General features: G+C 42.5%; 1 protein-coding gene and 1 non-coding gene across 3 annotated transcripts in view; both read right to left on the minus strand.

Moving 5' to 3' along the window:
• Positions 1 to 24,532, minus strand: part of KIAA2012 (KIAA2012 ortholog) — a 108,082-nt gene that overhangs the window by 23,572 nt on the left and 59,978 nt on the right. For both annotated transcript variants that reach the window (XM_060622975.3, XM_060622976.3), the window contains 2 exons: positions 14,966 to 15,103; positions 6,064 to 6,136 (listed from right to left, as the gene is read on the minus strand). In XM_060622975.3, the coding sequence (XP_060478958.3) occupies positions 6,064 to 6,136; positions 14,966 to 15,103 (211 nt within the window). The remainder of the gene's footprint in view (positions 1 to 6,063; positions 6,137 to 14,965; positions 15,104 to 24,532) is intronic.
• Positions 7,796 to 7,902, minus strand: LOC132674004 (U6 spliceosomal RNA). The gene has a single exon (XR_009608332.1). It is a non-coding gene; the product is annotated as a U6 spliceosomal RNA (small nuclear RNA).

Raw genomic sequence — 24,532 nt, forward strand, 5'->3', positions numbered from 1 at the left:
AGGGAGCCAATAAATTAAAGGAGACTTGAAGGCCACACCAACCAATCACAAACAAACAAACTCTGAAACAATTATAATAATTGGGAGACAGTTACAGCATTAAAAAAACTGAATATTCAATTATATTAAAGAATAGTTCTAATTTTTAGGTGCAATAGTAGTATTACGGTTATGTCAAAAGTGTCTTTTTTTTAAAGGGTATTTATTTATTTTGAGAGAAAGAGAGTATGAGCAGGGGAGGAGCAGAGAGAGAGGGAGAGAGAGAATCCCAAGCAGGCTCCAAGCAGTGAGCACAGAGCCCCACATGGAGTTCTAACTCATGAACCATGAGATCATGACCTGAACCGAAATTGAGTTAGACGCTCAACTGACTGAGCTACCCAAGTGCCCCCAAAGTGTCTTTTCTTGTTTTTTAGAGATAGATACTCAAGTGTGTATACATAAAATGACATGAGGCTGGAAAATTTGTTTCAAAATAATATGGAAGAGAGGGAGGAAGGAGTCAGGGATGTGGGTGAACAGTATTGGCCAGGATATGGATATGTGGAATTCCTATGCTGATCTTTGTGTATGTTTGGGGGTTTTCATAATAACAATTATCTTACAATTGCATTATAAATTGTACTTTATGTTTTGACACTTTCTTTTTTTCCACAATTGATTTTTATGTTTTGATCTATATTTAGTAATCTTGCTGACTTTTTGTCTTTTAATAGCTTGTCTGTAGAGGCCCTTGGATTTTCCATATAATGCTATTGTCTGGGAATAATGACAGTGTCATTTCCTCCTTTCTGTCCTTTTCCTTTTCCTTTCTTTTGGTTTCCCTACTGTGCTACTACAATGTTGAAATAGAAGCAATGACAGAGGGTGTCCTTATCCTAGTTCTTTCTCTAAAGAGGATGCTTTTAAAGTTCTACCATTAAAGTGTGATGCGTACTTCAGATTTTTGATAGACACTCTTTATTAAAATCAGGAAGTCTTCCTCTGTTCCCAGTTTGATAATTTTAAATTATGAATGGGTGGATATCATAAAGTTATTTTTCATTTTGTATCTATTGGGATGACCCTAAGGTTTTTCTCCTTTAACCTCTTGACGTGAATTACATAAACAGACTCTCACATGTTAGACCATCTTTGAATTCCTGGGATAAACCAAATTCAGTCATGGTATATGTATACACACACACACACACACACACACACACACAATATGTATATTTGTATATTTATATAAAATATTACATATTTAAATGTAAGCTTAATGATTTGATTGGCTATATTTTATTTAGGAATCTTGCATCTTGGATCATAAGTGAGATTGGTCTATAAATTGCCTTTCTTACGTTGTCTTTATCTGTAGGTTCAACTGCTTTTTGATTTTTTTTTTTTTTTCAACGTTTATTTATTTTTGGGACAGAGAGAGACAGAGCATGAACAGGGGAGGGACAGAGAGAGAGGGAGACACAGAATCGGAAACAGGCTCCAGGCTCTGAGCCATCAGCCCAGAGCCTGACGCGGGGCTCGAACTCACGGACCGTGAGATCGTGACCTGGCTGAAGTCGGACGCTTAACTGACTGCGCCACCCAGGCGCCCCTCAACTGCTTTTTGGTCTTGATGAATTTGAGTCTCAAGTTAGAAATAAATTTTACTTCCTGGAAGGTGAAGAGAATTTTCAGGATCAAGGGGCAACAGCTGTGTTCTGGGATTTTGGGGACTTCCCCGGGGTTCCCACTTTGGGTTAAGTGGAGTGAGCCAGAAACATTCTTTTTTTTTTTTTTTTTTTTTTTTTTTTTTACATTTTATTTATTTTTGAGAGAGAGAGAGAGAGAGCACAAGTGGGGGAGAGGCACAGAGAAAGGGACACACAGAATCTGAAGCAGGCTCCCGGCTCTGAGCTGTCGGCACAGAGCCTGACATGGGGCTTGAACCCACAAACCATGAGATCATGACCTGAGCCGAAGTCGACGCTCAACTGACTGAGCCACCCAGGCGCCCTGATCTAGAAACATTCTTAAGGATGTACAACTGCTTGCCATGGAGGAGGACTTTGAAATACTTTTCAGAAGGAAAGATAGAGCAATAACAGAGTGTGGAGGTCATCTAGGCTGCTAGGAACTAGCAGATAATTCTGAACCCAGTACTGGCAGTGTGCAGTGACTGTGTAGGCTTCATATAGAGCAAATCGGGGAGCAAGGGGTCTTGACTGACCTCAGGTGGCAGCCCTGTACAGGGGTGCCACTTTCCAGGTTGTAGATTCTGGGGCAGGGGCACTGTCTCAACTTCTGGGCACACACTTCTGATCTATTTTTCCCACAGCTTTAAGGGAAATTTTTTGCAACACTGGCTACTCCTTAGTTCATTGCACAAGTTGGGCAGTCATTATATCTGCTCTTTCTGGAGCTGTTTATTCCTGGAGCCAGGAACTGCCCCTGAGGAAAGGCCTTCAAACCTCCCTACAGCTAAGTGGACCAATGGGATTTATGCTCCTACAAGGCAGCTGTGGGCCCAACACTGATGTTTTCTCTCCTGTCCTCAGGATGAGGAGATGCTGAGCCAGCTTTAAGATGTAGAGAAGGGTAATGGCAAAGGGGATGGCAGAGAGAAGGAACCCGGGGGAGGGCTGTCCTACCTCTTGTCTGCCAGCTTGGACTTTTCTGAGAGAGAGAAATAAACCTTCCATCTTATTTGAAGTCACTTTATCTTGGTCTTTGTTAGAATAGTTGCATCAATATCCTAAGTACTGCATACCCATCTCTTCAATAAAGCAATTATGCTCTGGGCCTATTTTTCCTTAGTAAAATAGAAATGGCTCACTGGTTTCTAAGGGTTTCTGTAAGACCTGCCTTTTGTCTTTTCCCCCCATTGTTTCAGGCTACTCATTAGGGACCTCCTGTATCTCATGCAGGGCTCCTCAAATCTCTCACTCTTTCTAAGAGTATCTCAAATTCTGCCACATTGTAAGGGTTACATCACTATTGCACATAGCCTTTCACAGAAGGCAGAGGCTGGCAAGGCTGCTTTGTTCAGACTGGGTCTGCTGTCCACATGTGGACTTAAGTAAAAGAAGGACTTACACAAAAGACTCAACCAGTCTTGCCAAGTTCAAGCCCCCATCATTGAGATTGACCTAGAAAGTAATCATCATGTTATCAACTTAGAACAAGTCTCTCCTGACAAGGAGACAAGACTTAACGGCTACTAAATTAAGGTTTTTAAGAAATAGACTGACAGCTAACCCATAGTGAGCACTTCCTCTGTGCTAGGCACTCTCATAAGCACATTACATGTATTAACTTCTTTATCTCACAGCCACCTCATGAGGTAAGTAGTATTGGCACCTCTGTTTTACAGATGACTTCAACCCAGATCTAGTTAGAAACTCTAGGGGCAGGACCCCAAATTTATTTTAACCAGACTTTCAGGGGGTTCTGATGCACACTGAAGTTTGAGAACAACTGGCCTAGGAAATAAACAAGACTTGAAATTTTATTCTTTTTTTGGACTGAGGGGTTGGGGAAAAGAGGTGGAAAGGAAAGTTTAGTATTTAACATGAGCAATTTTCCAAACCCGATTTGATTTGGAGGTTGCCAATTTGATTTGTCTGGTGAAAACTTGCATGCAGTAATTTCACCAAGTGTAAGATGCAAGGTATTCTTGGTAGATATGGCACTGGCTCACTGCTCATAATTTAAACATGAAGATCACTACTTAATTTAGAGTAGTAGAGAATAAAATCTTGGCAATTAGATGTAAGGCCTATATGGGGAAAATCGATCCTTAAATAGTTTAAAAAAAAATTCCTTGGCAAGCTCTCTTTTCTTCCTACAAAGATTTGAAATCTTTTTTTAAACATTAGCATTTATCATTCAGGACAGGCAAATGCCTTCTTTAATTTTCTGCAGTGATATTTCACTGCATTAAAGACTGTCTGGATAACCTTTGTGGAACTCAGCCGAAGCCTGTTCCTCTGTCATGAGAAAGGAAAACTGTTTTGACTGACGTGGTCATTGCTTAGATTTGGCCATGTTCTGCACTGCCAAAAACCCCCATTGCACTTGGAGCCTTGTCAGTGTTCACATTCTGCATATGTGACTTATGATATGGAAGGTCTGAAGACTGGAGCATTGTTTCCCTGGTTACTGTCACTCAGCTTTGAAAATGGAGGGGGCAGGAGACTTATTTCAGCAAGAACTCTGCTTAAAAGCTTGACCAAACCCAGAGATTGGGCTACCATAATATTTTATTGTCTGAAAATCTTTTATTTTATTATTCTATTTTTGAGACGGAAAGGGCACAAGTGAGCCAGGGGCAGCAAGAGAGAGAGGGGGAGAGGGAGTGAGGCAGGGCTCACCTGAAGCAGGGCTCTTGCTCACCTGAAGCAGGGCTCAAACTCATGAACCTGAGCTGAAGATCATGACCTGAGCTGAAGTCAGATACTTAACCAACTGGGCCACCCACATACCCAGCAGTGAAATCTTTTTAAATGAGTATAAAATTATTTTTGTTTAGAATATCAAATGAAAGAAACAGTAAAATATGTAAACAGAAAAATATCAAATTTAAGGTGAAATTCCAAATCCATGACTTTGCACTTTTATTTCTAGTGAGCTCTCATGGTCTCCTCATCTCATGGGGTCTAGAGGAGATAGGAAGAGTCATGGTGTCATTTCAAGGCTGGAAAACTGTGACCCTGAGAGGGTAGACATTTAATCATTATGATATCCAAGTCAAGAATAATACAGTATTAGGGTACCTGGGTGGCTTGGTTGGTTAAGTGGTTGACTCTTGATTTCAGCTTAGGTCATGATCTCAGATTCGTGAGCTCAAGCCCCACATTGAGCTCTCTACTGACAGTGCAGAGCCTGCTTGGGAGTCTCTCTCTCTCTCCCCCTCTCTCTGCCCCTTTCTGACTCTTTCTCTCTCTCAAAATAAATAAATAAACTTAAAAAAATAATAATGCAGTATTCATTAAAGGGTTACTGTATATGAATTACTTCATTTATTTCTCATGCAACCTTAGGAGGGGAATACTGTTTTCAGCCTCAGTTAAGGACACTGAGGCACAGAGGGGTTAAGGCAGTAGTCCAACTGTAACGCCTACGTTCTCCACTCAGCTGAACAGAGCTGCTGTTGCTAGCCTATATAGAGCACCTTATGTGAATTCAAGAAAGGCACCCCAGTAGAAGGGCCGGTAGAAGGGGGAAAGGAGCCCCCTCTGCATGGATACCCCAGTCCTGAGGTGCATGGCTTAGGGGGCAGAGCACAGGTCCCTATTTGCTCTCTCTGCTGGATGCCTTTGTACAGCAAACAATAAGCAATTCTTTCTGGCTGGCACTGCATCCACTCCTTGAGAACACAAGTGTCTCTCACCTAACTATTTCCATTCCTGCAAGATGCAGTGAGGATAAAGAACAGTTCTGGTACCTGGGCCTACCCAACTGCAGTATCACACAGCATGCACAGGTACCCCCAGGGAAGAGATTAGAGTCTAGCTCAGGGTCTGGGAATATGAACTATGCCAAAAAGCCCAGTTCTGGGCCCAATGTTTCCTAGAATCATCATTATTAAATGCAGCATGATTTTTGGAGGAAGCCACACTCAAACAGCCTGACCACCCAGGGTGGTGGGCAGCAGGGTCTGTGTCTCTAAAGATACTGCCCCCCACCATCGTTGGAATATTAACCCTCTAGCCAGGGAGCCTCAGCTCCTGCACCTGCATATCCACGCCCCTGTGGGCAGGAGGAACAGAAAAGTGGAAGTGCCTATGTGACCTTTTTGTGATACCCCAGAGTCTCCACTCTCTTCCATCAATCTGTGGCCTCTGGCAGGAAAGAAACCTTTCAGTAAGTCCAAAAATATAAAAGCATGTTATCGTCATCAGTTGGTTTGTGATGCATTAAGTAAGAACAATCAGAGTCTGAACTCAGCACATTGGTCTGTTTTCTGACTTCCAGGCTGAGAGGAAATGGAAGGGTCATTCCCCATTAACATCTTTGAACCAATGCAAACCTCATCAGATGATTGTTGTGATAAGATTTAAAACCCAACCTGGCTGTCTCTACCTTGGGTGTCTTGATGATTTTCTCTGAGGGGTCCTCCTGGTTCTTCATGATAGTCCATTTCATCTCCATTTTCCTATTAGGTTAATACACAATAAAAAAAAGTACATAAGACAAAATAAAGGCAAACACTCCTATTGTCTATGCCCTTTGGAAATCCAGTTCTTCTCCTTCTTTGTCAACTTATTTTAACTTCAGTGTCCAAGAAGTCTAGTACCAGTGTGAACAGCCCTAAAGAGCCAGGTGGGCTTAGCTGCACTGTTGAGCATTATGGAGGTCTTAGTTGTATTTCTCTTGTGGGAGGCTTGTCCCATCCACATGTACAGTGTTCCATGCCTGGCGTTAACTGGGGGGAGGGGGTGGGGAGAAGAATGCCACAGGCACAGACCAACTGGAGAAGGAAGCAAGGTACCTCCAGGGACTTGATGGATGACTGATGTGATGATGAGAGCAGAGGCAGAAAGAATAGGAAGGGTGGGTTGAATCAGACTCCCAAGGACTTGAAGGCAGATTAAGGGCTTTGGTCTTATCTCGAACAAATGGAAAGGACTGAAGGTGTAAGGCAAGGAAGCAAAAGGGTCAGATTGGCCTTTTGTGGAGTTTCCAAGGTTGCCACGGATTAGGTTTCTTATCACATTGAATCCCCTCTTCCTTCTTTCTCTCAGTCATACAAATTGCTTGCAATCCACTATCTAGAAATTTCCATAATAGTGGTTCACAACCCTGGCTATGAGTTAGAATTATTTAAAAGGTATGATATCTAATATTTACCCCCAAACAATAAAATCAGACTTTCTGGAACTAGTGTATTTAAAAATTTTTTTTTAAACATTTATTTTTGAGAGACAGAGAGAGACAGAACATGAGCAGGGAAGGGGCAGAGAGAGAGGGAGACAGAATCTGAAGCAGGCTCCAGGCTCTGAGCTATCAGCACAGAGCCTGGCACAGGGCTTGACCCCATGAATTGTGAGATGATGACCTGAGCTGAAGTCGGACACTCAACTGACTGAGCCACCCAGGCGCCCCTGGAACTAGGGCATTTTTAAAGTTTCTTGGGTGATTCCAACATGTAGCCAGGATTGAGAGTCACTGATCTCCTCTAGAGATTAGAAGAGAAACTCGTTGGTAGCCAAAGTGATGTGACAGGTAGAGTCAAAGACTTAAGTAAAGCCACATGTGTCTGATGAAGTCAGCTCTTGGTCTTTGTCACATGGATCTCTGCTGAATCCCTAGCTTCACTTCAGCTACAAAGAAGGAATTGGATATGGAGAGCCCTGGAAGTTTCTCCTAGGACTAAAGTTCCTCTACCTTTAGTGACAATCAGTTTTTCCACTTAATTATCAAATACCCAAGCTGCTCTGGAAAGAGACAATTAATCTAATTTGTTTGACATTCTCTTCTCACCCTATAGCTTTTTACCCTGTGTATTTTTCACTTGTTAGCTTACCGTTTGTAGCCAATGAGATTCTGACATAAAAGAGCTAGAGCAGGTAAGTGATTTTCTTTCTTTCTCTTCCTTCCTTCCTTCCTTTTTTGCTTTTATTATGATAAGTTTCTAAAAAAATTTTTTTAAGTTTATTTTTTTTCGTAATTTCTATACTCAATATGGGGCTCAAACTCACGACTCTGAGATCAAGAGTCTCATGCTCTTCCAACTGAGCCAGCCGGGCTCCCCTTAAGTTTTTATTTTAATTCCAGTTAGTCAACATAGTGTTATATTAGTTTCAGGTATACAAGAAAATACTGAATGCTCAGGAATGTGCATAGCATCCTCATGCAGGGGCCACACTAATCTTCTCTGTATTGCTCCAATTTTAGTATATGTGCTGCTAAAGTGAGCAAAGTAATTTTCTTTCTTTTGTTATTTCTCATTTTGGAGACAAACAGGATTTGGCCTTGGTGCAGTAAAGAAAAAAAAAATCATCCCTAAATAAATGGAAAGGTTTTTGAAAAATTACAGCAGGAAAACCCACCTCAGTCATAGTAAACTGCTAAGTTATAAGAGTAGAAAAAAGATAAACGGAAAGACATGCCCTATTTATCTAACAGGAAACTGGATTAAAAGGGAGAAACAAGCTTGCTCCTTTGGAAGAATTTCAAAGGCAAGAAGGATAAACCTTCAGTCTTAATATGTAGCTATGAGCCTTCAGGGGCAAGAAATATTCTTCTCATTTTACAGATGGGGAGATGGAGGCAGAGAGAGTCAGGGACTTTGAAAGAATCTTCTGGCACATCCCTATTAGAAAAAGAAACAGTCTTTTTAATTTTTTTTATTTAAAAATTGTTTTTTTCTGAAGCAGGCTCCAGGCTCTGAGCTGTCAGCACAAAGCCAGACGCGGGGCTCGAACTCACACACCGTGAGATCATGACCTGAGCCGAAGTTGTACGCTTAACCGATAGCCACCCAGGTGCCCCAAGAAGTAGTCTTAATTTGAAATTCTGTCTGTTGCTTAGAAAACTATAAAAAAAAACCTGTCATGTTTTAGATATATGAACACACATGAGAAATGACTTATACCTAAGGTTATTCACTGCAACAGACTGAAACCACCTAAAAGCCCTACCAATTGAGGACTAGTCAAATACATTATGGTAATTCATACAATGGAATACTACACAACTATTAAAAACAATCTCTTTATAGGGGTGCCTGGGTGGCTCAGTTAGTTAAGCACCAACTCTCGATCCCAACCCAGTACTTGATCTCAGGCTCATGAGTTTGAGCCCCCATGCTGGGTGTGAAGCCCACTTAAATACACACACACACACAACACCTAAAACTAAACAAAATGCAACCTGTCATTTTTCCCCTAAATGTTTATTCATTTTTGAGAGAGAGAGAAAGAGAGCACGTGCGCATGCCCATGTGAGCGGGGGAGGGGCAGAGAGCAATGGGGACAGAAGATCTGAAGTGGGTTCTGTGCTGACAGAAGCCAGCCTGATGTGGGGCTCATGAACCATGACATAGATCATGACCTGAGCTGAAGTCAAACACCCAATCGACTGACACACCCAAGTGCCCCTGTCATTTTTTTTTTTAAGTTTATTTATTTTGAGAGAGAGAGAGAGACAGCACAGGGTGAGGTGGGGGTAGTGGTAGAGAGAGAGGGAAAGAGAGAATCCCAAGCAGGCTTCGCACTGAGCGTACAGCTGGACGCGGGGCTCCATTTCAGGAGCCGTGAGATCGTGACCTCATCTGGAAGAGTTGGATGCTTCCCGGACTGAGCCACCCAGGCACCCCACAATCTGCCGTTTTTAATATGAGTTACAAGTGCAATGACTAAACTGAATGATTGAAACATTGAAACAAGTGTAATGACACTTGGTGAGTGTGCCAAAGAAGCTGAAGGACTGAAAATTCAATCCTAGCTCAGTTATTCTGGCCAAGTCATTTGCTCTTCATCTGTTCCTTCAGCCCATGAACATTTATTGAGTGTCTGTTGTGTGCCAGGTCATGGGCTAGGCACTGGGGGCACCAGGATGAAAGATCTATTCGCAAGCAGCTTGCTGGCTTGTGGAGAAATGACATAAAACCTCAGCATTACAATGCTGGGTGATAAATGTTGTGACAGATTATGACAGGTTTCTGTAGGACCTCACAGAAGGTGAAGCTAAATTAGTCTGGGGAATGTTTGTTTACCAGGGGACATGGTGCTAAGTCTTGCAGAGAAAGGGAGGTAGGGCAGTTCCTGGCAGAGGAAGAGGCATGTGCTGGTCAGGGGGCAGTTTGGGGTGGCTGCAGTGCATGGACAGTGTGAATTAGACAGGGGCCAGGTTTTGCCAGTTGCAGTATGGAGTTAAAAAAAAAATCGATTTGTTATATTTTCCTATTTATAAAAGAAATACATCTTTGATGCCAGGATCTAACCAGAAGGCCAATGGGGACATGGTAAGGAATTTCAAGCAAACCGGTGATATGACTGAGCTGTATTTAGAAAGAGCACTGGCAGCAGTATGGTATTATAGGGCTGTGGGTGGGTGGGGATAGTAACAAACACTTTGTAAACACAAACTGCAGCACCGAAACCAGACATGAGACACAGCTGCCTGAGTGGCTGGGGTGCAGGTCCTGGAGTCGGACTGCCTGCCCTGGAAGCCCTGACTCCTACACATCATGCCTTACAGATCATGCAAGTTACTTAAACCCTGAGCCTCAATTGCTTCAACTGACAGGGGCTCGGCCAGGTGACCTGAAGTTCTCATCTCTCCTTGGAGAATCTTCCTCTGGTCTTGCCCACTACCCTCATGCACAGCACCCCGTCTGAGCATGGTACTTCTAGGCTCACAGCAGGCTTTCATGAGGAGCTGCCAGGGGACTGGAGGAGCATGGGATGCTGGAGTCAGAGGTGGGGGTCCTGTGGGCCAGGAGCCAGCCGCATGACCTATCACTGAAACTCACTCTCTCCACCTTTGAAATGGAGTAATAATAAATACATACAGAGTTCTTAAAAGGCCTGTTTAGGAAAATACGTTTAGAAAGTCTAACATACCACAATACATACATCTAAATGACCTCCTTAATAATGGAAGAAAATCAGTATCTCCTTTAAGAGTTTTAACTTCAAGGCAGTACAACTTTTCTTATGCATTAAAAGATCCCACATGGGGGCGCCTGGGTGCCTCAGTTAGTTAAATGTCTAACTTCAGCTCAGGTTACGATCTCGATCTCGTCTTGTGGGTTTGAGGCCAACGTCAGGCTCTGTGCTGACAGTTCAGGGCCTGGAGCCTGCTTTGGATTCTATGTCTCCCTCTTTCTCTGCCCCTCCCCCACTCATGCTCTGTCTCTTTCTCTCATAAACCAATAAACATTTAAAGAAAAAAATTTAGGGGCACCTGGGTGGCTCAGTCGGTTAAGCGGCCGACTTCGGCTCAGGTCATGATCTCGCGGTCCGTTCGAGCCCCGCGTCGGGCTCTGTGCTGACAGCTCAGAGCCTGGAGCCTGTTTCAGATTCTGTGTCTCCCTCTCTCTGACCCTCCCCGTTCATGCTCTGTCTCTTTCTGTCTCAAAAATAAATAGACGTTAAAAAAATTTTTTTTTTAAATAAAGAAAAAAAATTAAAAAAAAGACCCCACACATTTTCTTTAATAAAGAAAACCAATTTATGAAAATCATAAGGTATCTTGTGTTAAGATTAAAATATATTATTAAATCTCTGTTCCTCTCCTAGGTTCTGAAGCCAAAACAAAGATGTATAATTAAATTTTCATAGGAATGTAGTAGATAGACCTCATCAACATCACGTATTGTGGGTTTTATGGCTTTGAATCCCAGTTCTCTCTGCTGGCAGCCATGTCACTGATTATTGTCTCATTTTACCAGTCCCCAATTTCCTCATCTGTACAGCTGGAATCTATACACTCACCAGGAAAGGGGTAGGAAAATTAAATAAATTTCCAATATGTGAGGGCCCTGGTCCTAAGCAGGAGTCAATGAATGTTTATTCATGTCTCCTTTATGAGTTGAATCTCTTGTAGGTGTGAACATTCTTTCAAAATTATTGTTTCATGTGACCCTTGCCTCACCATTGAGAGATGGGTATGGAGGTCCCAGTATTATGATTTCCATTTTACTAAAAAGGAAGCACAGTCACAGAAATGACTGTCACTCATTTGGCGTCTGCAGTGAGTCTTTGTGGCAGATGGTTGAAAACATGGGCTCTGGAGATGGGCTGTCTTTATCTTGTTCCTGTCATTTACCAACTGTATGACATTTGGGAAGTTACTTAACCTCTCAATGCCTTAGTTTTCTTACCTGTAAAATGGGATAATGTTACTTATTTCCTAGATTTGTTTTGTGAATTAAATGAGTTCTTGCATGTAAAACTTAGAACAGAGTCTGGCACAGAGAAAGTGCTCAGTAATGTTAGCAATTATGATTATTTGCATCTCTTTCCATTTCCCTTTTCAGCCTCGATATTTTTATCTCCCACCCTTATCCCCTGAAATGTGCAATGCTTCCTACAGGCACCAGGAAAAATGAATGAAATGTTGTGTGGATTGACAGGAAATACACAAATGACATGTGTAGAATGAATTGGTTTCTATAAAGCTCAAGATACTGAGGACAGAACTTTCTGTTTGAATTCACCATCCTTTTCTATACAAGCCCTGAGATTTGTCCTTTTCTAGAAGGCAACCCCTAAGAATCTAGTAGCTACCATGTCAAAAAAAAAAAAAGTCTACCTAAGGAGAGTTTTAACACTGAACATTTGCAAGAAAGGATGTGCTCTTTTGGGCAAGGACAGTTTGGGAGTCAGAAAGCCTAGTGAGTCCCTATAAGTCCCCTGTAGAAGCAGACTGAGTTATAATTTCTGTTAGTCTTAAAAAGGGTGGATCAGAAAGTGGACCTTAGGGATGATCATCCCCTTCCCTTGGTAACATGGTACCAACATTACTGAACAAAAAGTGTACCACAAAAGCACTGTGGACATTAAATACACAAAACAATTATTATAAATTCTATACTCTGAATTCTGCAGTTACCAGATGTTCCCTAAATATACTTATCTCATTTCCATAGTAATTATCACCTTTGAACATACTATACGTGTTGCCTGGGGCAGGACAAGGATCTCGGTCTGTTTTGTTTGCTGATGTATTCCAAATGCCCAGAAAGGGTCAGGCACAGAGTAGCAGTAGATGCTCACTATAGATGGAATGAATAGTGATGATACTGATGATACCTCATCCTGGAAAGTACCAACCAGAATTCTTTAGGCCTTAAAGGGAGAACTAAACTGATGCTAAGGAAAAAAAGAATAGTTTCATTAGTGTAGGTGTTTTGGGCTCTATTGTGTTCCTCCAACATTTGTATATTGAAGTCCACCATCAGTACCTCAGACTGTGAATGCATTTGGAGATACGGTCTTTAAAAACAGGGATGCCTGGGTGGCTCAGTAGGTTAAGCATCTGACTTTGGCTCAGGTCATGATCTCATGGTTTGTGGGTTCGAGCCCCACGTTTGGCTCCGCGCTGACAGCTCAGAGCCTGAAGCCTGCTTTGGATTCTGTGTCTCCCTCTTTCTCTGCCCCTCCCCTGCTCACACTCTGTCTCTCTCTCTTAAAAATAAACATTAAAATTTTTTTTTAAACATAAAATGAGATGCATTCATCATTAGGGTGGGCTCTAATCCAATATTACTGGTGTCCTCAGAGGAAGAGGTGATTAGGACACAGACACACACACAGAGAGAGGGCCATGTGAAGACACAGGAAAAAGATGACCATCTACAAACCAAGTAGGAAGGTCTCAGAAGAAACCAATCCTGCCAACACCTAGATCTCAGACTTCTGGCTTCCAGAACTGTGAGAAAATAAATTCTATTGTTTAAGCTACCCAGTCTGTGGTACTTTGTTTGGTGGCCCTAGAAACTAATATAATAAGAAATGAATCAAAGTAATTGTTTTGAATACTTGTAGCATTTTTTTTCCTGCCCAGAATCATTCTTCCTTATTCTGGTTATAAGGACCCTGTTTTCTTTTTTGAAACATTCTTCCTCTCCCCACTTTTAGTCCCTGTAGCCTCAAGCTGAGTCAGTTAGTGTATTCCAATTTCCTGGCCACAGTGATTCATTTGGGTATGGGCATGTGACCCAACTTGGGTCAATAAGATTCAGTTCCAGAATGATCTAGAAAGAGAAGTCAATAGTCCTCTTGCTACATGGGGAAAGAGCCTATCTAAGAGGAAACAGAAGAAAGCAGAGCCCAGCCACAGAGTGAGACAGATTTGGGGCAAATACATCACTCTTCATCAAAGCCCCACACTGTCAGTTCTGGCTGGGATTGGAGTAGCCCAGAGAAGATGTAACCTGAGAACTCTGGATTAGCTGAGGTTATGAGGGTGACCCTCATGACCCTTGAAGTCTCTGACAGTCTATAGCATTGAATAGTGCCACCATCACGAACCTACATATATTTGGTTTCCTCTCCTCTGTTTCTGTCTTTCCTCATCACTATCAAGGGCCTGGGATGTTGTTCTCTAGGGTAGTATAAAGGATCTGAGATCCTTCTAAGCCAAGGCTTGCTTTGTTCCTGATCAGTTTCTTTTACTCCCTGATCATTTATTTCCAGTCCATTTAGCTCTGAGGGGGGCAAACAATGGGTAAGAAGAGAACCCTAAGCTAGAGGGCTGTTGGATAAGAAGGCAGTCAATTTATGGAGTCTTGCTTTGTTCCTGATTAGTTTCTTTTACTCCCTGATCATTTATTTCTGGTCCATTTAGCTCCGAGGGGGGCAAAGAATGGGTAAGAAGAGAACCCTAAGCCCAAAGTGCTGTTGGATAAGAAGGCAGTCAATTTATGGAGCATTTAGGGAGCACCTTCCATGTGCCAGGCACTGTGTTAGATGCTGGGGCAGGACAGAGTATTGCAAAGGTGGACAAATGACATCCCCACCATAGCAACTCTCAGTACCCTTAACTAGATATGAAACTGAGCTTAGGAGAATAATGAACTCTCAGAGAACAGACAATAAGGTCAGACATCCAAAGAGGATATGCAGTTGACTTGTAAATAGTTACCAAAAATAAGTCTTCTCCAGTCAGAATACCAGCTCTACTCAGTTACAGTGATAAAACAGTAACAATTATTTTAGCTACTGTCAAGATAAAATGAATTATATTTGTTTGTTTTATGAGGTAGTTCAAGGTTGTCCTTTCTCATCTCTTTTTTTTGTCCCCCACCACCCAAACCAGACACCCAACTGATTTGTCCCCGATGGCTGGCTGTGATTACCGTCCTAATTTGTTCTTCCTTCATCTGCTACAAACTGCCTATTTTCTGTCCTTTCTGATAAAGCAGGAACTCTGAGGGACTTCTGAAGCTGTTTTTGTACCATGCAGAAATGTATTAACTGGGATGCCTGTGTATGTGTCTATAAAACTCCTCGTCTTCTCAGTGTGAGATCACCTTCAGGAACGGCGTCATGTCGATGTGCAGCTTGCGTGTGTAAAATTCTTTTCTGTTTGAACATATCAGCCCTTTATTTATACAACTTTGAGGCTCTCCTCTCTTCTGAGCTGCTGCCTCCAAGGACTGCTGGGCTCCCTGTGAAGAGAAGCAGAAAGCCCAACTTTCATAGGAATGATTTACAGTGCGACAAGAGCTAGTCTAAATCCCCAAATATTTATAGAAAGTAATTTTTCATCGTTGGAACACTAGTCATAACACCTACTTTTATCATTGAAGACACAGGGGACCCATATATATAGAGAGGATAATCCAAGACTGGTTATTAATTCATACCTGGGGTCAGTGTAATAGGAAAGTGGAAAAAAGGACCTTCCTGTGTTTCAGGATTGTAATCATTTTATTGAATCCTCATAACAACCCTGTGAGGCAGTTCTTGGTATTCCCATTTCACAGATGAGGAACTGCAGGCTCTGAGAGTTATTTAACGTAATTAGCCCAAAGCTATGCAGCTGGTAATTACCGTGTGCCCCAGACTCCATATAGCTTCCACAAATGGTTATCAAATCTACCTTGCAGATAAAGTTATAGCAATACTCCAGTTTATTTGCAACCTTAAAATGTATTTGATGTGTTAGGAGGAGTGATTTGGATGAATCTAGCAACAAGGAAGGAAGAATGGGCTAATACAGGGGACTAGGGCCTCTCCAATGTCTCGGGCCATGCTCTCTCTCCTGTTACCACAACGTGAAAATGATGTCATGATTCAGAACACAACAAAGTTTGATCTGATGTCACTTTCCAGCCCATGCTCCATACTGCAACCTGGTTGATCTTTCCAAGATGCAAAGTGGACCATACCACTCTGCTTAAAACATTCAAAGGCCCTTGCCCTCAGCATGAAGGCCAACCCACTTAAAAAGCTTATAAGACCCTTCTTGCCTGGCCCTGGACTATCTCTCCTGCCTCATTCAGTCATTCAAGAAGTATTTATTGAGTGCCTTTTCTATGCCCAGTAGAGCAGATACAGCAGTGCAAGAAGCAAACAAGTCTCCAGCCCCATGAAAACTGCACATAGATTTCATTGAGAGGGAAGAGATAACAAGTAAGTGGAACATAAGTTATGTCTGCCAGTGATTTGTGACTTGAAGAATAAAGCAGAGAGGGGAGTAAGGAGTAGCTGGGATGGCAGTGTAGGCTGCAATTTTAAGCAGGAAGGCCCCAGAAGAAAGTGATTTTTGAGCAAAGCTCTGAAGAAGGTCAGGGAAGGTTCTGTGGGGCTCTCTGCAGGAACTGTTTACTTCACTGTGGGAATAGCAAGTGCAAACAACTACCATCAATACTGACCTTTCCAAGGTCAGTTCCTGGAGACTGTCCTTCCCCCTCCTGGGAACGCATTCCTCCCTTTGGGTTCCTCCTCATCCTTCCGGTCTGGCTTGCTTGTCCCATGTACCTTCCGTGACATGCAGAGCACTGAGCACTTCCCTCATTGCCCACAATGATGCTCATGCTGTGCAGCCAACTCCCCTCCCCACTAGACTACAAGCTCCATGAGGGCAAGAACCATGACTGTGCTGTTTCTAGGTAACAGTAGTGCCTAGCACAGGGTATGGAAACAAACAGATACTTGATACACATTTGCTGAACAAAAGAGTAACAATCACATTGGGCGCAAGCTACATGTTATAGCCCAATTCAATTACAATGGGTAGAGCCAGTGAGAACATCGTTAACAGGAAGTCCGTGCTGACCTCCAGAGGCCTATCCTCTGCATAGCACTGGCTCCTCCTTCACAAAGAAGAAAGTTATTTGTTATTCTTTAGGGCTGACTTGCTGGGGTCACTAGTGTGCCATGAGATCACCCTGGGTGTGGATTTGATCATTTCCATATTTTCTAGTAGACTAAATCTCAGATGTCTGTCTCTCTGGGCCATTATAAACTCCCCCTCCTATAACATTTATATTACTTTAAAGTATTAATGATGAATTAACTGTTGGGCCCCCACAAGCAGCCATCATTTTGATGCACGCCCCCACCCATTTCCTTTGTTTTGAAATATGGCTAGAGATAAAGACTTTCCTGGACAGTTACATATCCAATTTTTTGTCATCTCAGTCATATATCTGATTAGCTTCTTGGAGTAAGATAGCCCCTCCCTGTTTCTAGATCAAATGAAAACATTGGGTCTGAGCTAGAATCACACAAAAAATTTGAAGCTTTCTAGCTTCCAAAATCATGCATGAATCACTGGGTGGAATAATAGAAATCAGACAATACTGATTTGAGGGAAACTTCTCCATTATCTTCCAGAGAAGGTTTTGTGTTAGCCCAGAAGACAAAAGCATACTCACAGCCAGTTCCAATGGTTAGAATTACTTTAAATCCTTATGTGGGGCTCAGGTTGAAGAGTGGGGAGTTGAGAGGCTTTGAGAAAAGTCCTTCCAAGGGGCACCTGGGTGGCTCAGTTGGTTGAGCGTCCAACTTCATTCAGCTCAGGTCATGTTGGTGTGGTTCATGAGTTTGAGCCCCATGTTGGGCTCTTTGCTGACAGCTCTGAGCCTGGAGCCTGCTTCATATTCTGTGTCTCCCTCTCTGCCCCTCCCCCATTCATGCTCTGTCTCTCTCTCTCTCAAAAATAAACATAAACAAAATTAAAAAAAAGTCCCTCCAAATCATCTGACCTGTAAATCTTTCTTTTTAAATGTTTATTTATTTATTCATCTTGAGAGAGAGAAAGAGCATACACACGTGCATGCATGCAAGCAGGGAAGGGGTAGAGAGGGAGAGAGAGAATCCCAAGCAGGCTCCATGCTGTCAGTGCAGAGCCTGATGCAGGGCTCAGTCTCACAAATCGTGAGATCATGAGATCATGACCTGAGCTGAAATCAAGAGTCAGACACTTTATTTTAACTCCTTATGTGGAGCTCAGATTGAAGAGTGGGCAGTTGAGAGGCTTTGAGAAAAGGCCCTCCAAATTATCTGACCATAAATTTTGTGATAAAACAATTCTCCCGACTGTATGGCTCACCTCTTTAACATTAGGGGCCATGAATTCTAGCTTGATGGAATGTCTTCAGTGAAGGCTCTCTAGTCACTGGAATGTGAAGAACTGTTTTTGCTTATTACATTCAACTGTTCTAACAAATAAATGGTAGTGAAAGGGGGTTTGGGGGTTTGGAGGAAAGAAAAGATTGAATATATAAAGAGGATTCTGGGAGGTGGTGAGAAGAAGAGAAAAAGTCAGAAAGTTAAAATCAGGCGACAAAGCCATGTGTTGGGATGGTTTTTCATTTATTCATTAAACTGATATTTATTTGGTGATATTGTATGTGCCAGGCAAACAAACACATACATAAGTTGGATGATTTTATTTGTTTTTTATTATTTTTAATTATTTTTATTTTTGAGAGAAAGACAGAGAGACAGAGAGAGACAATGAGTGAGGGAAGGGCAGAGAAAGGGGGACAAAGGATCCGAAATGGGCTGTGCACTGACAGCAGCAAGTCTGATACGGGCCTTGAACTCACGAACCACAAGATCATGACCTGACCTGAAGCCGGACGCTCAACCAACTGAGCCACCCAGGAACCTCAAGCTGGATGATTTTAGATAAGTCTATGAAGACAGTGAAATGGGATAAGATGGAAGTTGATGGGGAGGGGTGGGACTTGCCTTTGGGTGATGAGGGAAAACCTTTCCAGGGTGACTTGAACAGAAAACTGGGGGACAAGAAGAAGACAACTCTGGAAGGATCTATCTTTAGCAGTCAGTGCAGCCTGTATCTGATTATTCAGAGGTAAAACTAGGTAGGGGTTCTATGAAAGGACAGTGAAATTCCTGATTTCTAGGCCTGTTCTAAGCAGCCCTTTGAGCTCCATCCCTGATCCTGCAAGGCGCCCTTCTGTTTCTGGGTGGGAGAACCATCATAATTGACACTTGCAGCTCTTGGGCTATTTTGAGAGCAAAGGCAGCAGGATAAATAGCAGACAGGAGTCAAGGTATCTGAAGATGTAGAAAGGGGAAGAAAACACAAGGAAAAATAGAAGGGAAGGAAAATGGGGGAATTAGAAGAAAGGAGAGATGTCTGAGGCTTTTATGTTTCTTTTACATGGATGCTTTGCTGGGAATGATTACAAAACCAGTGGAAGGGTCAATGTTTAGCAGAAAATCAAAACCCACCTATATTGTATTGTAACTACCTTAATATTTTCATGTTCTGCTAAAAACACCTGGAAGCCTTTCTCGTCAGTAAGTGAAACAATAAAGATTAATGAGTTAATTTGGTAAAGCTGATTTGAATTGCACAGAAGGTGTTGCGTAAGTACTTGGCATTTAAAAAGTTATCTGACATTTAAAAGGAGATGGCTGTTAATGAATTCGAGAGCTAATCTTATACTCTGACAGAGTGAGCCATGGAAAATCCAGGATTATTATCTTGCTGTAAACATAATGTGATTCAGTTGAACGCCAGAACAAAAGAGAGCTATCGGCTGTAATACAAATATCCATATGCTCACATACATAATGTAGCAAAACTTACAGAGGATGTCCATTAAATAAATATAATTTCCTTTCTTTCTTACTCTTATAATCTCTGAGCCACAAACTTAAAGAAAAACCCTTCTCTCTGGTAATTTTGCCTCCTCTTTTCAATTTGTGTATTTTGAAGGGTCACCACCGAGGGTTGGCTCTGTAGTCACTGGATTGTTTAACCTTAAGAAGGAAAGCAGATCCTAAACCCAGTCAGCTATATCTCTACCCATGGGGCCCACAGAGCCCCAAAGATATAGATCTGTCCTGCAGGCGTCTCTCAGACCCTCCTCTTTACTTCTCCCACTCCTTTCTAATTGGGGTTCCCCATCTCTGTAGCTGTGGCTTAATGGCTCCAAGAGGAGCTATTGTCCCTCATTAAGAAGGCTGCAACACTCTCGCTGTCTAACTGCCTCCCACGCAGCTCACAACTTCATTCTGCCTGAGAGAAAGCTGCCAAGAGTCTCTGGGAACCTGTGGGCAAGCTGAGCTGGAGGAAGAAAACAGAAGGAAGGAAGGCCTTTGTAGCCAAGATCTGAAATGTACTGGGGCACACACCCCATCATTATCTTAATGCATGGAGAGCAGGGTCGGGAGGCCTTTGCTGAAACCCTTATGTGGTCTATCAAGTTGTCACATCAAACCTCTGTGCACACAGGGCATTTGTCCCCTCCTGTGAGCAAACAAAAGGAAAAGAGCGAGTCTCTCCTTTGGACCACCAGGCCCCCCTCCTTGGCTGAGAGTCTGTCCTTCCACTTTCCTGGGGGTTGGGGGACTCTGAATCCCATCGGGGATGAATAGATCTGAGAGATTTAGTCACTGGGGGTGGGGAGGGGTGAGGAGGACTAGGATTCTGAACTTCCCCCTCACCATGCTCCCTGCTGGGGGGGTGGGGACCAAATCCTGGAAAGGGTCACTCTTGCCTGGGGTCTGAAGGGTCTGGCCAGTTCCCCAGCACTTGGCCTTCTCAGGCCCTATTATTTCTTGCCCATGGAAGCCTGTGGAACTAAAAGGATGCAGTAGGAATGGGGACACAGTGGGGGCTAAGAAGGGAATGTAGCTCTATAGGGCTCCCTATGACTGGGCTGCCTGGGGTGGGATCTCAGTGGGCCAGGGGCTTTGTATACACTGTCAACTCAGGGTAACTGGGAGGAGACCCTGCCTGTGCAAGGTCAGCCACCCCAGCCACCCTAGGTCCTCCTCTGAGAACTTGTCTCAATCTAGGTTTCCCCAGCCTAGAGAAACAGAAGACCTCTAGTCTTTAGGAGGCCCGATGGAACACCAGGATCTCAATTCAAAACCCCATTTGCCTGCATAGGCTCTTTCTGAGGAGAAAGGACCCCAAGCCATGGTGTGGTTCCACTCATCACAAGTCTGCACTGTGGTCCCTGTGCCTGTCACTTGGGTTCATCCTGTTCATCTTGGCCACTTGATATCCTGGCCTGTGTTTTGTGTTCTAAAGGCAATTTGCTGCTGGTGAGATGTGCTGAGTGGATGGTTTTAGGAGGGCTGTGCAAGGAGGCATGGTAGAGAGACAGTTTGGTTGGAAACCAGAGAAGAGCCTTCTTATTTTTCCTCCTGTCACAAATTTTGGTCTCTATCTACTTTTTTATGCCTCAACTCTATGAAAAGGATTTGACATCCTCCTGAGTGTTTAACAAATTAGCCTCATAGCTAGCAAACTTAGATTAGGAAGAGAAACACTGCAATCTCCAGTCTTAGCTTTTGTGAGAAGCTCATTTATTGACTTTTGTCATTTCGTTAAGCTTTCTATGCCTCAGTTTCCCTACCTATAAAATGGGGCATTTGAATAATGTTCCACTCAGGGAGCATTTGAATAATGAAACCCAGGACACCTTAATTCCAGGGCTTTTACTATCTGGAAGTAAATCTTATCCATCAGTTCTAATTGATATTGTCTTCAGTTTAATTAAGTGCTTTGTTGACACAACAGAATCATTGTTTATCTGGCTTAGCAGGAGCTGGAGGAGAAAAATTTTAAGCCAAAATAGTGATCTCTTTTGCCCCAGGGGAGGTAGAAACTAGCTTTTTCTGTGAGGGGGTGTCTGGCTGTCTTCAGGCTGTAACTGTGCCTGTGATTGAGAGATGACATCCTATTTTCGACTGGGAGACGGGAGGCGGTGGGATGCAGAGTGGGAAATCTGAACGAGTCCCTACCTGCTTCTAACCCAACACTTTAACCCCAAACTGTGTGACTTCCTTTTTACATTGGATCTGGTGTGACTTTTCCAATCTGACAGACAACCGAGAGACAGGGAATCTCAACTTGCAAACTGATTCCACTGTAATAGGTCATTTAAAATCAGCCGATTTTCACTAGAAAAAGAAATGATGCCCATGTTGCTTTGATTTCTACACTGGCCCACTGAAGTTTATCTAACCCATAATTTAGCTGGACTAAAAAGCTGAAGTAGCCCTGGTAGTGCTGGGATGGCAGAGGACTGGAAGAAGAGAAACAAAAATCTCCTTTCTCTTTCTTTCCTGCCCCTTCCTTTCCTTTGGGTCCTCCTGTCCTCTGACTTCTAAGTTTTCCTGGGCAGCACTGCTGGATCCAGTGCTCCTGGTGCCAAAATTCTCTGCCTCCCCCCTGTCCCAGGCCTTCAGCTGTGCTTCCTTGGGTGCAAGACAGGAAACAATTAAAAAAAAATCACAATGAGATATGAGAAACCCAAAGGAATCTCTGATAGGTAGACCTGTAAGCAGTGAAACAAAATCCAGACAGCATGGATACTTGGTTGGGGGGATATTTGGGCTTGGTGGTTGGGTGTAATGGGGGGTGGGGGAAAATGGTTAGGTAGACTGGCTCACAGTGCTTTAAATTATTCCTGCTTTTCAAGCTTCTCCTTTTCCACATCTGACCCCTTAGATATATAAACTCCCCAACTTCTGTTTTATAATGGCTTTCAAGCAGAGAGCAGGGCAATGGAATAATAATTACTATTGTAAATTATGGGATTACTTAGTGACAAACATTGTGTTAATCCCTTTCCATATGTTGTTTCATCTAATTCTTGTCATGACCCCATGAGGGACATATTTTTATCCTTTACTGATGAGGAAATTGAGCCTCTGAGAGGTTAAATACCTTCCTGAAACCACACAGCCAGGATGCAAGAAACAGGGATCTAAATGCAGCTTTGTGGGATTCCCAAACCAGCAGGCTTCTTTACAAGTGCAGGTCACATGTTGAATGGGATTCTGTCTGTTGTGACATCTGTTTCCTCATCTGTAAAATGGGGATAATACCCATACCTACCTCATAGGGATGTTGTAAGGATTAAAGGAGATAATCCTAAACCCTGCACATAGTAAACCTCAAAAACATTGGCTGTAATTACCATCTAAAAAGACCCTCTCAAGATAATGGGGAGATAACTGTAGATACTTATAATATAATGGAGGTTCATTATACTAGCCCCTCTACTTTTGCATGTGTTTGAAATTTTCCATAATAAAAAGGAAAAGAAATCAACTAGGCACATATCATGTGTCTAGTTGGAACTAGCAGCCAATAGATTAATAAATACAGATGTCCTGGAATAAATGACAGTCACAGTGAAAATTCAAGTAATAAAAGCCTGGTTTTGTAATTAAAAACAAACCCCTCTCAGTAAATTATCCTTAAATTGTCAATGGAATTTGGGGCTGACAAAATAATCCTGTGGGTGAGGTTGAACCAGAAGTTGAAGTTTGCTTAGATCTTCAAAAAACCTTTGAATCAAGCTTCACAACCAAAACTATTTACAAATCCAGGGAGGGAGAAAGGAGGAGAGGAGGGAAAGAAGAGGGAGAGGGGACCAGCATGGAACCTGGAAAAATTCTGTACCAGGCGTTTGGAAATGAGTAACAAAAGGTAGGGAGCAAAGCCCACTTCTCTGGATGGGGAGATGAGGACAGCTAATTCTCTTAGAAATCAGTGCTAGGCCCAAACTTACTTATCAGCCTCAAAAAGATCTCCAAGAAGGAGATGGCTGGTGACATCTTCAATCTGCACGTGACCCAGAGATTGAAATACCAAATTGTGCCAACCAACAGCAGGAAGTGTCTGGAGATTGTGTGAGTTGTTAGAGAAATGTCAGCTGAACTTCCGTATCATTATCACTGGAAATAAAACAAGTGCAATTCTTCAAATCCTATTTGGAGGATTATGGCTTTTTTTACCCAGAACATGGTCCTTAATGTCAGCTAAAGATGGTCAGTTTTTTCCCAGTAGCTACCATGTGCCAAGAACTGTGTTAAACACAAGGGATACACAGATGAATAAGGCAGAAGTGGTGGGTGGGGGGCATCTGTCTTTAAAGATTAGTATCTTGTTCTTTTAGATAATAGCCAAAAAATTCAATAGAAAGCAGGATATGGCTCAGAAGGATATTGAAACAAAAGGTTATCTTTGTACCCGTTTGTACAAAAACTTAGCGTGTCTACAGGTGGGTTGTGTGTGTGTGTGTGTGTGTGTGTGTGTGTGTGTGTGTGTTTTGTCCTGCAAGAGGAAGGCTGAAAGGGGATATGAACACCATCTGTCAAACCACCAAGGAAACAGATGGGGTAAACATAGGTTTATTCAACCTAAATCTTAGTGTGCTAGAATTACAGGCTACTCTTTGAAATCCCCAAGAAGTAAATTTAGGACACCTAAGATCAAATATGAATTCATACTCTTGTAAATTCATGAAACCTGAACTTAAGAGATAATACAGGTTGAAATAGAAGTGGCTATGAGAAATGGGAAAAAAGGACATAATTCCAGTTTAACAGGATTTTTAGGACACTACCAAAGTTCTAATCCCCACAAAGCAACAAAACAAAACCCAAGATAAAGCATGCAAGAAAGGATGTTTGCTTTCCTTAACAAAGGGAGAAAATTGACAATGAGAAAACTGGTGAGGTAGTTTCTTTCTTATTTTAAACAAAGAGATGCAATGATTCTTGGGAAATCTAATTAAGGTTTGAGCTTGTACTTTGATACTCTTTACTGACAACCTCTCTGCCCTGATAGCTCTATAAACCGCTGGGCC

Source organism: Panthera onca, chromosome C1 (genome assembly GCF_046562875.1).
Source record: "Panthera onca isolate mPanOnc1 chromosome C1, mPanOnc1 haplotype 2, whole genome shotgun sequence".
Classification (NCBI taxonomy): Eukaryota; Metazoa; Chordata; class Mammalia; order Carnivora; family Felidae; genus Panthera; species Panthera onca.